General features: G+C 34.6%; 1 protein-coding gene across 1 annotated transcript in view; it reads right to left on the reverse strand.

Annotated features, from left to right (window-relative positions):
* RSBN1L (round spermatid basic protein 1 like) overlaps positions 1–13967 on the reverse strand; it is a 65382-nt gene that overhangs the window by 33971 nt on the left and 17444 nt on the right. Inside the window, exon 2 of the mRNA XM_059934093.1 lies at positions 373–489. Within this exon, the coding sequence (XP_059790076.1) occupies positions 373–489 (117 nt within the window). The remainder of the gene's footprint in view (positions 1–372; positions 490–13967) is intronic.

Here is a 13967-nt window from a genome sequence, read left to right on the forward strand (position 1 = left end):
ATATTGGTAAGATCACTTCCTCCACCATACCTATCATGCTAAAAATTTCTTTAGCCTTTTATTTTAGATTATCTAAATATGGATAAAGACTAGTAATATAAACACAGAGTTAGATAACTTATTTTCAAATAATTTAAGGAACCTAATAATTACCTTTACTACTTTCTAATAACTCACTAAATAAATATACTAAAGACATATTACTACACAAATTAGAAAACCCCACTATTTACTTTTCATAGTCTGACCACAAATGTTTATTTCCAGCAAAATTCAGCACCAAATAACATTTCTTATTTTAATCACTAAGCCAATACATACATACTGAACAATATAACACAGTACAACTGAAATCACTTAATATAAACTTACTTTTCAGCAAAATCTTTACTTCTCCATTTTCTTTCTTGATCTCATTCATTATTTTATGCTTCTTTTTTTCTCTCTCCTTTTCTTTATCTCTTTCTTTAATTTTGTCTTTGATTTTATCTAAAAGACAAAATAAACATTTAAAACTATTTTAAAATTTTATTTTTTTCATGAACTACAGTGAAATTTCTAGAATTACAACACAACAAGAAAATCAGAATGAAAAACAAACATGCCTTTTTTTCTTTCTCTAAGGTTTCAGTTATTTATAAATTTCCTTTCATATACTGAACACTGGAATACATAATACATCATAAACTACCAAAATTTATCACTACACATTTTTTTTTTAAATTAAAGGTAGTACTCTTTTTTTTAAATTTTATTTATTTATTTATTTATGGCTGTGTTGGGTCTTCGTTTCTGTGCGAGGGCTTTCTCTAGTTGCGCCAAGTGGGGGCCACTCTTCATCGCGGTGCACGGGCCTCTCACTATTGTGGCCTCTCTTGTTGTGGAGCACAGGCTCCAGACGCGCAGGCTCAGCAATTGTGGCTCACGGGCCTAGTCGCTCCGCGGCATGTGGGATCCTCCCAGACCAGGGCTCGAACCCGTGTCCCCCGCATTGCCAGGCAGATTCTCAACCACGGCGTCACCAGGGAAGCCCTATCATCACACATTTTATTCTAAAGATTATTCTTCACATACTTCATGTCCAACACAACATCAAACTAACTTCAAATCACTTAAAATAAGTGGCTAACTTTAATCGAGAGAGTAAACTACAGCGGAAAACGGGCTAATTTTGAAGCTGGGCATATCTGGATTGGTCAACATAACACTGGAAAAAATATTCATTCTCAATATCCTAATATGTAAAATAATGATTGATATCTTTCTCATGGGTAACTACAAGGACTAAATGAAGAAAGATATAAAATGACTACCCAGAGCCTGGTATATATATAAGACTAGATGTTAGTTCCCTTATCCTTGCACCTTTTAAAAAAGATATGACTGAGATGGCTAACTGGTGATATTATGATATTAAAATAAAGGGTATAGGAACTCTAAGAATCATTAACCTGCATTCTAAAAATTCAAACTTTGTGTGTATAAAATTATTCGATGTCCTTTTAATTACTGTTGTTCAATCAAGCTCCTATGCACCCAGCAAAAGACGAAATGTAGAGGAGAATTTTAAAATAGTGATGAAATCCTTGTCTTCAAAAAGCTTACTACTGATTACAAAGCTATGATGGAAAAACACAAAACTGCAAAAAGCCTGTAATGTAATACCCGAGATTATATAACATATATGCCAATTGCATAATTTCTTAAAATCCCTCCTTACTTCTCTTTCTATAAACACTATCCTAAGTTCAGGCCCTAGTCACCTCATGTTTAGATTACTGTCTTGATCAGCTCTGTCAAACAGAAATATAATGGTTACCACATACGTAAATTTAAATTTTCTGGTAGTCACATCAGAAACAAAACAAAACTAGTGAAGTTAATTTTAATAATAATTTATTTAGCCAATGTATCTAAAACGTCATTTCAACATGGAACCAATACTAAAAAATTACTGAGATATTTTACATTCTTTTTTTCATAATAAGATTTCAAAATCCAGTCTATATTTTACACTTATGGCACATCTCAATTCAAAGTAGCTCAACTTTAACTGTTCAAAGGCCACATGAGGACTTCCCTGGTGGCGCAGTGGTTAAGAATCCGCCTGCCAATGCAGGAGACACGGGTTCGAGCCCTGGTCTGGGTCGATCCCACATGCTGTGGAGCAACTAAGTCCGTGCGCCACAACTACTGAGCCTGCGCTCTAGAGCCGGCAAGCCACAACTACTGAGCCCACGTGCCACAACTACTGAAGCCCGCGCGCCCAGAGCCCATGCTCCGCAACAAGAGAAGCCACCGCAATGAGAAGCCCGCGCACTGCAACGAAGAGTAGCCCCCGCTCGCTACAACTAGAGAAAACCCGCGTGCAGCAACGAAGGCCCAACGCAGCCAATAAATAAATAAATAAATAAATAAATAAATAAATAAATAAGCCACGAGTCTAGGGGCTACCGTACTTAACGACTCTCCAAACTACTTAACTAGATAATTCTCAAAAAAGTTAAATCTATGTATTTAATAAACATTTTAAAACTTATTAATTTAAAAAACACAAATTCAAATAAGATATTTTCACCTATCAAACTGACAAAGTGCTTTTTTTAAAGTCATAATACTCAAAGCAGATGAGAGGACAGTTGATGGCTGAGCAAACCAAAACAGGGATTCACTGACTTAACAAATACGCATTGCTGAGTATAAGAAAAAGTTAGGGATACAGAGGTGAAAAAGCTAGATAAAGTCCTCATATGTTCATATACAACTTATTCTAAAATTCTAGAATAGATTAAGCTGTTCTCACACTTCAGATTAGCTCACTACTCTTACTTTTTGGTCTTTTAAAGTCCTTGAAAACATGTCATAGGCTGTCATCCAGCCATAAAATGTCAGTAAAAATAGCTGGAGCTCAGACACATATATAAGTTAATATTGCCTAAGTAACTACACATTTTTAAGTGAACTAGTTACATATCATTTACAATCACAACTGAAGAAAATAGTCATCTGAAATGTCTCCGCATTTCTTCTCCCAATTATCCCTATTAATCTTATTAACCTAAAAGTATTATTTCAATAATTATTAAACTTTTAAAAGTTTATTAAAGTATAATATACATACAGAAAAAAGCACGTAAGTATACAGCTCAATTTTCACAAAAATGAACAGCACCCGGAACCCATCTCAGGTCCCCCCTTCCAGTCTTTATTATGCAGCACTGCTAAGGGTAACCACGATCCTGACTTCTTAACCCCACAGATTAAAATAACTATAGAATTTTAATGACATATATAAAGAATATGATACACTATAAACCTACCATAGTCATAAAACAAATTTTTTTCAGAATAAAATTAAACTAGTTTCTCATGAAATAAAACTACAATATAATATGACCCAATTTTTATAGACTTTATTTATAAATATACTTATTTATAGACAGTAGACTTTATTTTTTAGAGTAGTTTTAGGTTCCCAGGAAAATGAAACAGAAAACAGAGATTTCTCATATATACCTCCTGCCTCTACACATCACAATTTTTAAAGATTTATAATTAATATACACATTCAGAAAACAGACTGAAAGATAATAGTGCAAATCATTAAAAGCCATTACTTTTATTTTTTTAACATCTTTATTGGAGTATAATTGCTTTACAATGGTGTGTTAGTTTCTGCTATATAACAAAGTGAATCAGCTATACGTATACATATATCTCCATATACCCTCCCTCTTGCGTCTCCCTCCCACCCTCCCTATCCCACCCCTCTAGGTGGTCACAAAGCACAGAGCTGATCTCTCTGTGCTATGAGGCTGTTTCCCACTAGCTATCTATTTTACATTTGGTAGTGTGTATATATCAACGCCACTCTCGCACTTCGTCCCAGCTTATCCTTCCCCCTCCCCGTGTCCTCAAGTCCATTCTCTATGTCTGCGTCTTTACTCCTGTCCTGCCTCTAGGTTCTTCAGAACCTTCTTTTTTTTAGATTCCATATATATGTGTTAGCATACGGTATTTGTTTTTCTCTTTCTGACTTACTTCACTCTGTATGACAGACTCTAGGTCCATCCACCTCACTACAAATAACTCAATTTCATTTCTTTTTGTAAGCCATTACTTTTAAGTGGCAAAAAGTTTCTAAGTTTCTGCAATAGGAGCATATTAGTTTTGTAATACAGGAAAAGGGGTCTTGAAATATGCCTTCAAGTATGGTATTAAATAGTTCAAGCAAAAATAAGTTGAAGGTGTGAAGTCATTATACAAAAAACACCTATGGAAACAAAAACAATGGCATAGCCAAGACTATAAGAGTGACTGACGACAAAACTACATTTACCTCCTACCCCATACTACAACCAAAACCTTCAAAGCAAAGGAAGCAAAAACAAATCAGTCTATATATACATAGTAGAAAAGCATTTCTTTCTCTTTTTTTTTTAAATAAAGACTTTATACCACACTGTCATGCATTCATATTTATAAGAGCCACTTCGAGGTCTTTTCACAAGGAAAAGACTCCCTGGCATCAGGTTTACAGTTATACATTGTTCTTTAACAACTGTCATTCTTAGTTTTTACTTCTTTTCATGACCATGAATTTGTACAGTTTTATCCTTCATGATTTAATCTAAAGCTTGGAAAGAATTTCTAGCTCATCTTCCCATCACAATTCTTAGAATAAAAGTGAGAATTATTCTACCGTAAGAACAACAAATTATCTGTTTTGAAAAGTCCAATTTAACATAAGGACACTTTTTATTTGAAAATAAAAAGGGGGATAGGGGACAGACGGAACACAGATGCTAAGAGACCCATGATACGGTTGGAATTTAAAGATGCAAAAGGAATCTAAGAATGGAGGGAAAGAGAAGAAATAAATAAGTCATTATCAACTCACAACATACTTTAAATTATATATGTGGAAAAACAAACATGGGCTAAAGACATACCTTATATGTAGAAGTTAAGATATAAAAAAGAAAGCTGATGAAAATAATTTCAAACAAAATATAAATGGGATTTTCAAACATATGGTCAACTTATGATTTAGCAGTATGTCACATATGCATCAATGTAACATGTATTTCACTCACCCAATACATTTCTATTGAGCATATACGTGTATGAGATAAAAATGAGTAAGAGCACTGCACTAAAGAATCTTAAAATCGACAAGGTATCAGTTGATTCTTATTATAAGTACCACTTTGGAAACCAGTTCTTAAATAACAAAATAAATTTTTTCATCTGATTATAATAAAATTCACTTGTCTCCACAAGTATTAATGTCATTATAATAATGTAGGGATGAAAACACACACACACACAAGTATTATATGAACTGCTCCAGTAAGAAAGCAAAACAAAAAGCTTTGTGAATACTTTTAAGAGACTGATCAAATAATACATCAACAAACCGTTCATCTGGAATCTTCAGAATTAATTCACAGATTTCCAGGTAACAGGAGATTGCCACCCATTTTTTAACAGTTCTAATTACTTTAAAAAATGTACTACATACATCCCTGCTTTCAAAAATATAAGAAATATAATTTACTCTTTTCATTTTGACAAAAAATTTAACTCTCACTGTCATACTCATATTGACCTCAAAAACAGAAGAAAAAATTAACTGTTCAAAACTAAATAGCAGCTGAATCATTTCATTTTTATTGTCTCAGCTGTCTCATCACTCCAGGTAAAAGAGGTGACAGCTCTAACTTCTGGCAGTCACTGATAGGCTCATTCTCATTTGTTCTGTGCTAAGAAACTAGACCAGGTCCATTGTGCTATAATATAGCAAGCAGGTTCTCTATCTCACACCGTATTCTAGTTAGTTACAAACATATCTTTCTTCTTAGCATCATTCCTAACCCCACCAGTGTACATTCCCTGAGGGTAGAGAAGGCTCTCCCTCAATAAATGCTTGTTTGATGCATGAAACAAGTCCTGTAATAAAGTAAGAAATTACTGTTATTTTCTACAGTACATCATGACTTTCTCTCCGGTAAGGTGCTCTAGGTTGATCTTTGTTAATCCTTCCTTCTTTTCCACGGCAAAGAAGGGAATTCTTAGTCCTGAAAGCCTTTCAGTAGTAGTTCTTCAAATGTATATCCCTTTTCTAACTGACCTGGTCATTTCTGACAAACAGTTCTAAGATTTAATAAAGCTATTCCTCCAACAACAGTAGGGATCCAAAATTTTTCTGGGTAAGTCTCAATAAAGACAGTAATTTTCCCCAAAAGACAATGGGCTGATTTCTTTTTTATGCAGAGCTCTTTTTATATAAAGAACTTTCACAATTTACCACCAAAAAAAAGAAAAATTAAAAATAGAAAAAGAAAATTTTAAAAAGAAGATAAAAAATAGTAAATAGGAAAAGATACAAAGGACATAAAACAGGCAAATTTCAAAGAATGCTAATGTCAAACATGAAGAAAAGCTCAATTAAAATAACATGAAATCATTTCTTCATCTATCAAATTGACCATTTTTATTGAGATATCACTGACAAACAGCACTGAATAAGTTTAACGTGTATACAGCATAATGATCTGACTTACATATATGACGAACTGATTACCACAGTAAGTTTAGTGAATATCCATCATCTTATATGGACACAAAATTTTTAAAAAGACCATTTTTCTTAAAAATAACAGTAACCAGTGCTGCTTGGCAAAGGTGAAGCGAAATAGGCACTTCTACACAGTGATGAGCATAAGCTGATAGTCTTTACTGGAGAGCAATTTAACAATATGTTGGAAAAATATTAAAAGTCATCATTCCTTTGATCCCACAATTCCACAACTAATATTAATAAAAAGAAAACCAAGCCTGTACAAAAATACACATACAAGGGTCTTCATCGCACATTATTTTTAACAGTGAAAAACTGTATAACAAATGTTTAATAATGGAGATCGGTTAGATAAAATTGGTTATATTCAGAAATGGAAAATTATGAAGCCATTAAAAATCATGTTTAAATAACAGTTAACATCATGGGGGAAATGTTCATGATATGTTAGACGAAAACTGCAAGTTGATATATGTAAATGTAAATCTATAAAAGGATCCCAAGTCTGACATATATATGTATACTGTGTGTATATATATAAACACATATACACTCATTTATGTGTATACATCTGTATATGTATATGTATGTATACACGCACACATACACACATACAGGGATCTTAAAACAAGGGAAATTGTTTAAAAGTTTATATAAGAAAGAGTTGGACTTCCCAGTTCTCCCACCTTCACCCCAAACATTCAAGTGATCATTTCAATCTCACCCTTTAAGACAAACACTGAAACTTTCATTTTCTGGAGGAACTGAACAGGTCTCAAGACTCAGGTACCCTAGGCAAGGCAAAGACAAGCTGATTGTACTTCCCTAAAATACTCAAGCTAAATTCAATCAGGAAATTTAAAAAACGAGAACTTTTAAAAATTAAAAATACAACAGCAAAACTGAAAGGCTTAATTAAAAGGTTGGAAGAGATAAAGTTTAGATAATCTTCCAAAAAGCAGAGCAACAAGACAAAGAAGTGAAAAATTGCAAAAAATAAGGCAACACAAAGGATCTATTCAGGAGATCTAATATCAAATTAACTGAAATTTCAGAAAAAGAAAACAATTGCATAAGGAAGAAAAATATAAATAAATAAATAAATATTTCCCATAAAAGATCAGTCTCCAGAATGAAGATTCTTCAAGGGATGAGTACAAAGAATGGACTTCACCATTGTAGCCCCTCTGGCCCCAAACACACCAGGCAAACCCTCATGAAATTTCAGTACACTGGGGATAAAGAAAAGATCTTAAAAGCCTCCAGAAGAAGGGGGAAAAAAAAAAAAAGATCACATATAAAAGATCAGGTAACAGTGTGGAACTGGACTCCGTCAATGCAACAGTAGACGCTAGAAAGTAATACAGCAGTAACTTCAAAATTCGTAATGAAAATATTTTTTAACCTAGAATTCTAAAATCTGCCAAATTATCAATCAAGCATGATGGAAGACATTTTCAGACAAGCAAAAGTTCAAAATTTTTACCACACATGCATCCTTTCTGAGGAAGTTACATGAGGGCATGCTAAGTAAAGGAGTAAACAAAGAAGGAAGAAGACATGAGACCCAGGAAACAAGGGACCCAGAGCACAGGAGAGCAACACAAGAAAATATCAGTACGAAAGCTGTGCAGCTGGCTTAAAGGGTAACAGTTCAGGTCGAAACACAGGAATGGAGAACTGCAGAAACAAGGCCCCCCAGGAATAAAGGGGAATTGCCAGATTACCTCTTATCACACAACAGAGAATAAGACAGAAAATGAAGCAATAAGTATATATGTAAATGAAAAAGAGAGGCAATTTTTAGCTACATGAAAACCAAGAAAGCCATAGAGAAAAGGATCTCTGATCTGCACTGAACAGTATTTGCAAAGTCACAATAAGCCCTGATAATTGCTTCAACTAAGGTTTATGAAATTATTAGAGATAGGAAAGAAGCTAAATTATAAAAGTGCTAAATTCTTATTTAACAAGAATGCAATATATGTCTAAAACTGATCGATTCAAAAATAAAAGGCAGTATGAGCATTTTATTTAGAAATTTGGAATTAAAAGGAGATGAGAATTAAGAATTACAGCCAAGGGAGGGATGGACAGGGAGTTTGGATTAGCAGATGCAAATTATCATAAATAGAATGGATAAACAACAAGGTCCTACTGTATAGCACAGGGAACTATATTCAATATCCTGTAATAAACCATAATGGAAAAGAATATGAAAAAGTATATATGTATATATATATTTATGTATACCTGAATCACTTTGCTGTACAGCAGAAATGAACAAAACATTGTAAATCAACTATACTTCAATAAAATAAATTTTTTTAAAAAGAGTTACAGGGCTTCCCTGGTGGTGCATTGGTTAAGAATCCTCCTGCCAGTGCCGGAGACACGGGTTCGAGCCCTGGTCCGGGAGGATCCCACATGCCGTGGAGCAACTAAGCCTGTGCGCCACAACTACTGAGCCTGCGCTCTAGAGCCCGCAAGCCACAACTACTGAGCCCACGTGCCACAACTACTGAAGCCCGTGAGCCTAGAGGCCATGCACCGCAACAAGAGAAGCCACCACAATGAGAAGCCCACGCACTGCAACGAAGAGCAGCCACCGCTCACCGCAACCAGAGAAAGCCCACGCACAGCAACAAAGACCCAACGCAGCCAAAAATAAATAAATAAATTTATTTTTTTTAAAAAAAGAGTTACAGCTGGACAGGTGGCTGGAGACAGGAATGGAGAGTGTTATGGCCATTTTTCACTATAAACCTTTCAGTATTATTTGATTTTTTAAATTAAATTTTATTTTTAAAATTTACAAAGCAATGGTCTTCCTCCCAAATACCCATAACCCCAGTCTAATCATGAGAAAAACATTAGACAAATCCCAATTGAGGGACATTTTACAAAATACCGGACTAGTGTTCCTCAAACTGTCAAGGTCATCTAAAGCAAGAAAAGTCTAAGAAACTACCATAGCCAAGAAGAGCCTAAACAGACATGATGACTAAATATAATGTGGTATCCTCATGCACCCCAATGTTCACTGCAGCGCTGTTTACAATAGCCAAGTCATGGAAGCAACCTAAATGTCCATCAATAGATGAATGGATAAAGAAGATGTGGTACATATATACTATGGAATATCACTCAGCCATTAAAAAGAATGAATTAATGCCATTTGCAGCAACATGGGTGGACCTGGAGATTATCATGCTAAGTGAAGTAAGTCAGACAGAGAAAGACAAGTATCATATGACATTGTTTATATGCGGAATCTAAAAACATGATACAAATGAACTTATTTACAAAACAGAAACAGACTCATAGACTTAGAGAAGGAACTTATGGTTACCAGCGAGGGAGGGTCGGGGAAGGGGAAAGACTGGGAATTTGACATTGACACGTACACACTGCTATATTTAAAATAAATAACCAACAAGGACCTACTGTATAGCACAGGGAACTCTGCTCAGTACTCTGTAATAACCTAAATGGGAAAAGAATTTGAAAAAGAATACATACATGTGTATGTGTAACTGGAAAAAATTAAATTAAAAAATAAAAATCATCTCTACAGAGCAATAATTAATTAATTAATTAATTAAAAATGTGGTATCCTCAATAGGATCCTTGAACGGAAAAGGGAAATTAGGTAAAAACTAAGGAAATGTGAATAAAAGATGGACTTTAGTTAATGATAATATATCAATACTGGTTCATTAAGTGTGACAAATGTACTATACAAGTTTAAGATTTTTAATAATAGGAGAAAGTGAGTATAGTATATATAGGAACTCTGTACAAAGTTCCCAACTTTTCTGTAAATCTAAAACTATTCTAAAATTAAAAGCTTACTGAAATCTATACTTTATATAAATTTATAAAGGCAAAACTTAGTTAATTAAAAGAAAAACATACACACAGACACATACTGGTTGGTACATGTGTATATAAATTTAACACTACGTAATGGACAGAACTCCAAGACACACTGTTAAGTTAAAAAGTACAAGTTACAGAAAAATGCATATAGGATATTTAGGTTTTAAAAAATAAACTGAATATTCTTTTCTGTGAGTGTATACATGTAAACATGTATATATGTAAATGCATAGCAAAAGGTCTGGAAGGACAGACACAAACACCTAAGGAACAAAGGGAGCTCTTGGTTTTTAATTCATGTACTTCTAAATTATTTAAAATTTCTGCAACAGAAAGGGATACATATTTATGTATTACATGTGTAAATAAGTTGTTAGCCTAAATCTTCTCCCTGAAAGAATTGGTAATTATTTTCAGACAAATATTTTTTTAAGAAAGAATTAGAATCACTTAAGCCATATTAGAAGGAAAGAGATGAGAAAAAAACACTTCAAAGTAAAACACTGAATTAATATACTAGAAACTAACAAACACACACAAATAATCTTACTTCTTCCAAAGTCCTCCCTTCATTTACAACTATTCAAATGCATTCCTGCCTCACTTTACACACATTATCTCAAGGTTATGTTATAATTAAAAAAGAGAAGAACAAAATAAAAAAAGAAAATATAACACAATTATATATGTATTCTGAATATGTATACATATATACATTTGTTAGATTTAATAGTTTTTAAGAGAAAGATAGAAATCCCATACAATATTAAGACTCATTAAACCACAGATTTTGTTATAAAGAAGGATATTCATACAGGCTCATTAGGTTTTTTTTAATATTTATTTTTGTTTATTTATTTATTTGGCTGCGCCGTGTATTTAGTTGCAGCACACAGGCTCTTCATTGCCTTGTGCGGGAACTTCCTTGTGTCATGTGGGATCTTCAGCTGTGGTATGCGGGATCTTTACTTGCATGTGAACTCTTAGTTGTGGCATGAGGGATCTAGTTCCTGACCAGGGATTGAACCCAGGCCCCCTGCGTTGGGAGCACAGAGTCTTAGCCACTGGACCACCATGGAAGTCCCCAGATTTTTTTTTTTTTTTAAATAGAAGTGTCATAAAAATCCACACTGGCAGTTCTTAAGAAATGTTGGTAGAATTTCATGCTAAAGCTTTCAGCTGCAATACATTCATGTAGCACAAACCTCAAAGAGGCTTCATGTGATCACAGTTTTACTTGCTTTGTTATATGTGCCATAATTCACGCTGCAATAATGCAGTCCATGAAACTAATCGGTCTGAGCAACAACACTGATATCCTCCCCTGTTATCCTTCCCCACCCAGGAATAAGTACAGCTGGAAATAGATCTGAGAACAAGCAGGAAGCAGGAGAATAAGAGAAATGATACAGAATTTAAGTGGGGAGGCAGAAGGGAAAGTAAATTACAAAAATAAGAACATCAAAGGAAAGAAAAAGATGAAGGATACAATAAAAAGAGAAAGGACTGCACATACAGTGGATGGGGGTAGAAGACACTTATCACACCTACTCCCCAACAAAGCTAATCAAGACCACCAAATCCAATGTTTTCTCAGCCCTTTTTCCTCAGTCCTTAGTGCAACAGACATTACTGACCTCCAACTCAAAATTCTCCCTAAGTAGCAGTGAAACTGCACTGTCCTGCGTAACTACTCAATAACTCACAATTTATCATCCCAAACCTGCACATTCCCTTAGGGGATATCCTAGGCATGCTTGCTCTCTTCTTTCTATTTCCTCTAAAAATGCAATCCTATGATTTAAACTATAACTTTAGGCAAATGAATCCCCAAACTAATGTCTCAACCCAACCCTTCTACCCAGTTCCACACCTTCATCTCCATAAGATATATTTAACACCAAAATCATCATCTTTATCATATAACTAAGGTTCAAGCTCTCCTTTTAATTCTCTTTATGTTAATGGCACAACATCCTAACATTCAAATTCAAAAAATTCTCAAAAACCTTTATAATACTTCCTTCTTCCATTTCCCCATAACATTAAGTCACCTGCTCAGTTCAGTCTATTTTTCCATTAAAATATGTCTATCTTCCTTTCGCTTTCCATAGCTACCACCACCACTGATTCATTACCTTTTGAAAAAAAGTGATCTTCCTACCTAGAGTTTCTCTCCTCCCCACCAGTCCACTAAGCATAGAATGACCAAATATTCCTTGAAAGTATAGTTTATCATGGCACTCTCTTCTGCTTTAAACAAACCCCACCAAAAAAAGAAAATTCCCATAGTATGCCATTCAAGAATCTTAGTCAAGACTCACCTTATCTTTTAATAATTTCTTCTACTACTCATCCACATGTATACATACACAAAATTCCAGAATGTTTGATCCATTATTATTCAAATGTCTTACTCCAGTACTTTTGCTAATACCATTGAGCTGGAATGTCTTGCTCATCCCAACTCTGCCTACCAAAATCCTACACATCCTGAAAGATCTAGGTGAAATTCAGCTTCTTTCATTAAGCACTCCTAGATCCCTACAACTAGAAATGATCACTACCTCTCTCTCTTAAGATTTGAATTCTGATTGTGTAGCTGCTCCATCTGCCCTACTGGATTATAAACTCTTTTGCAGTTATCATATCTTACTCATCTTTGTTATCTTCTACAGAACCTAGAAGAGTGTTTTGCATATAAATGATGTTCAATATGAATGCAGTTTCCAGGGGAAAAAGAAGAAAATGGTTCAAGTAAATAGAAACAAATTGCTAGTGATAAGCATCTAAAGTGTCAGCAGTCACAGAAAACAAAAAAAAAGGTCAATATGCAGAAAAAAGAAACAAGATGAGCAACAATACAGAGCCTTGCTTACACTGCAGCTAATTATCTCTCCAATTAAATTATAAATACTCTAAAAGCAAGAAATATAAATAGGGCTTCTCTGGTGGCCCAGTGGTTGGGAGTCTGCCTGCCATTGCAGGGGACACGGGTTTGAGCCCTGGTCCAGGAAGATCCCACATGCCGCAGAGCAACTAAGCCCGTGAGCCACAACTACTGAGCCTGCATGCCACAACTACTGAAGCCAGAGCACCTAGAGCCCGTGCTCGCAACAAGAGAAGCCACCGCAACGAGAAGCCCCCACTCGACGCAACTAAAGAAAGACCGCGTGCAGCAACGAAGACCCAACACAGCCATAAATTAATTAATTTAAAAAATGCTCCTTTCAGAAAAAGAAAGAAATATAAATAGCTTTCCTCCTTGCATTCCCCCCACAGTGCCAAGTGTACAGCAGGCAGTAAATGCTTGTTGAATCCACATAAGAAAGAAGTACAGGACAAATTAGAGAAATCATGACATAATATAAGAAAGTACATAAATTATTTTATAAAACTCCAGAAATAAGCAGGGTATCATGGAGATACAACAAGAGAAGAATAAGATAGTGTTGGAGTGGGGCAGCTGTCAGAAAAGTTTCCACAGAATTTGTTTTTTCAT

This window comes from Balaenoptera ricei, chromosome 9 (assembly GCF_028023285.1).
Source record: "Balaenoptera ricei isolate mBalRic1 chromosome 9, mBalRic1.hap2, whole genome shotgun sequence".
NCBI classification, from domain to species: Eukaryota; Metazoa; Chordata; class Mammalia; order Artiodactyla; family Balaenopteridae; genus Balaenoptera; species Balaenoptera ricei.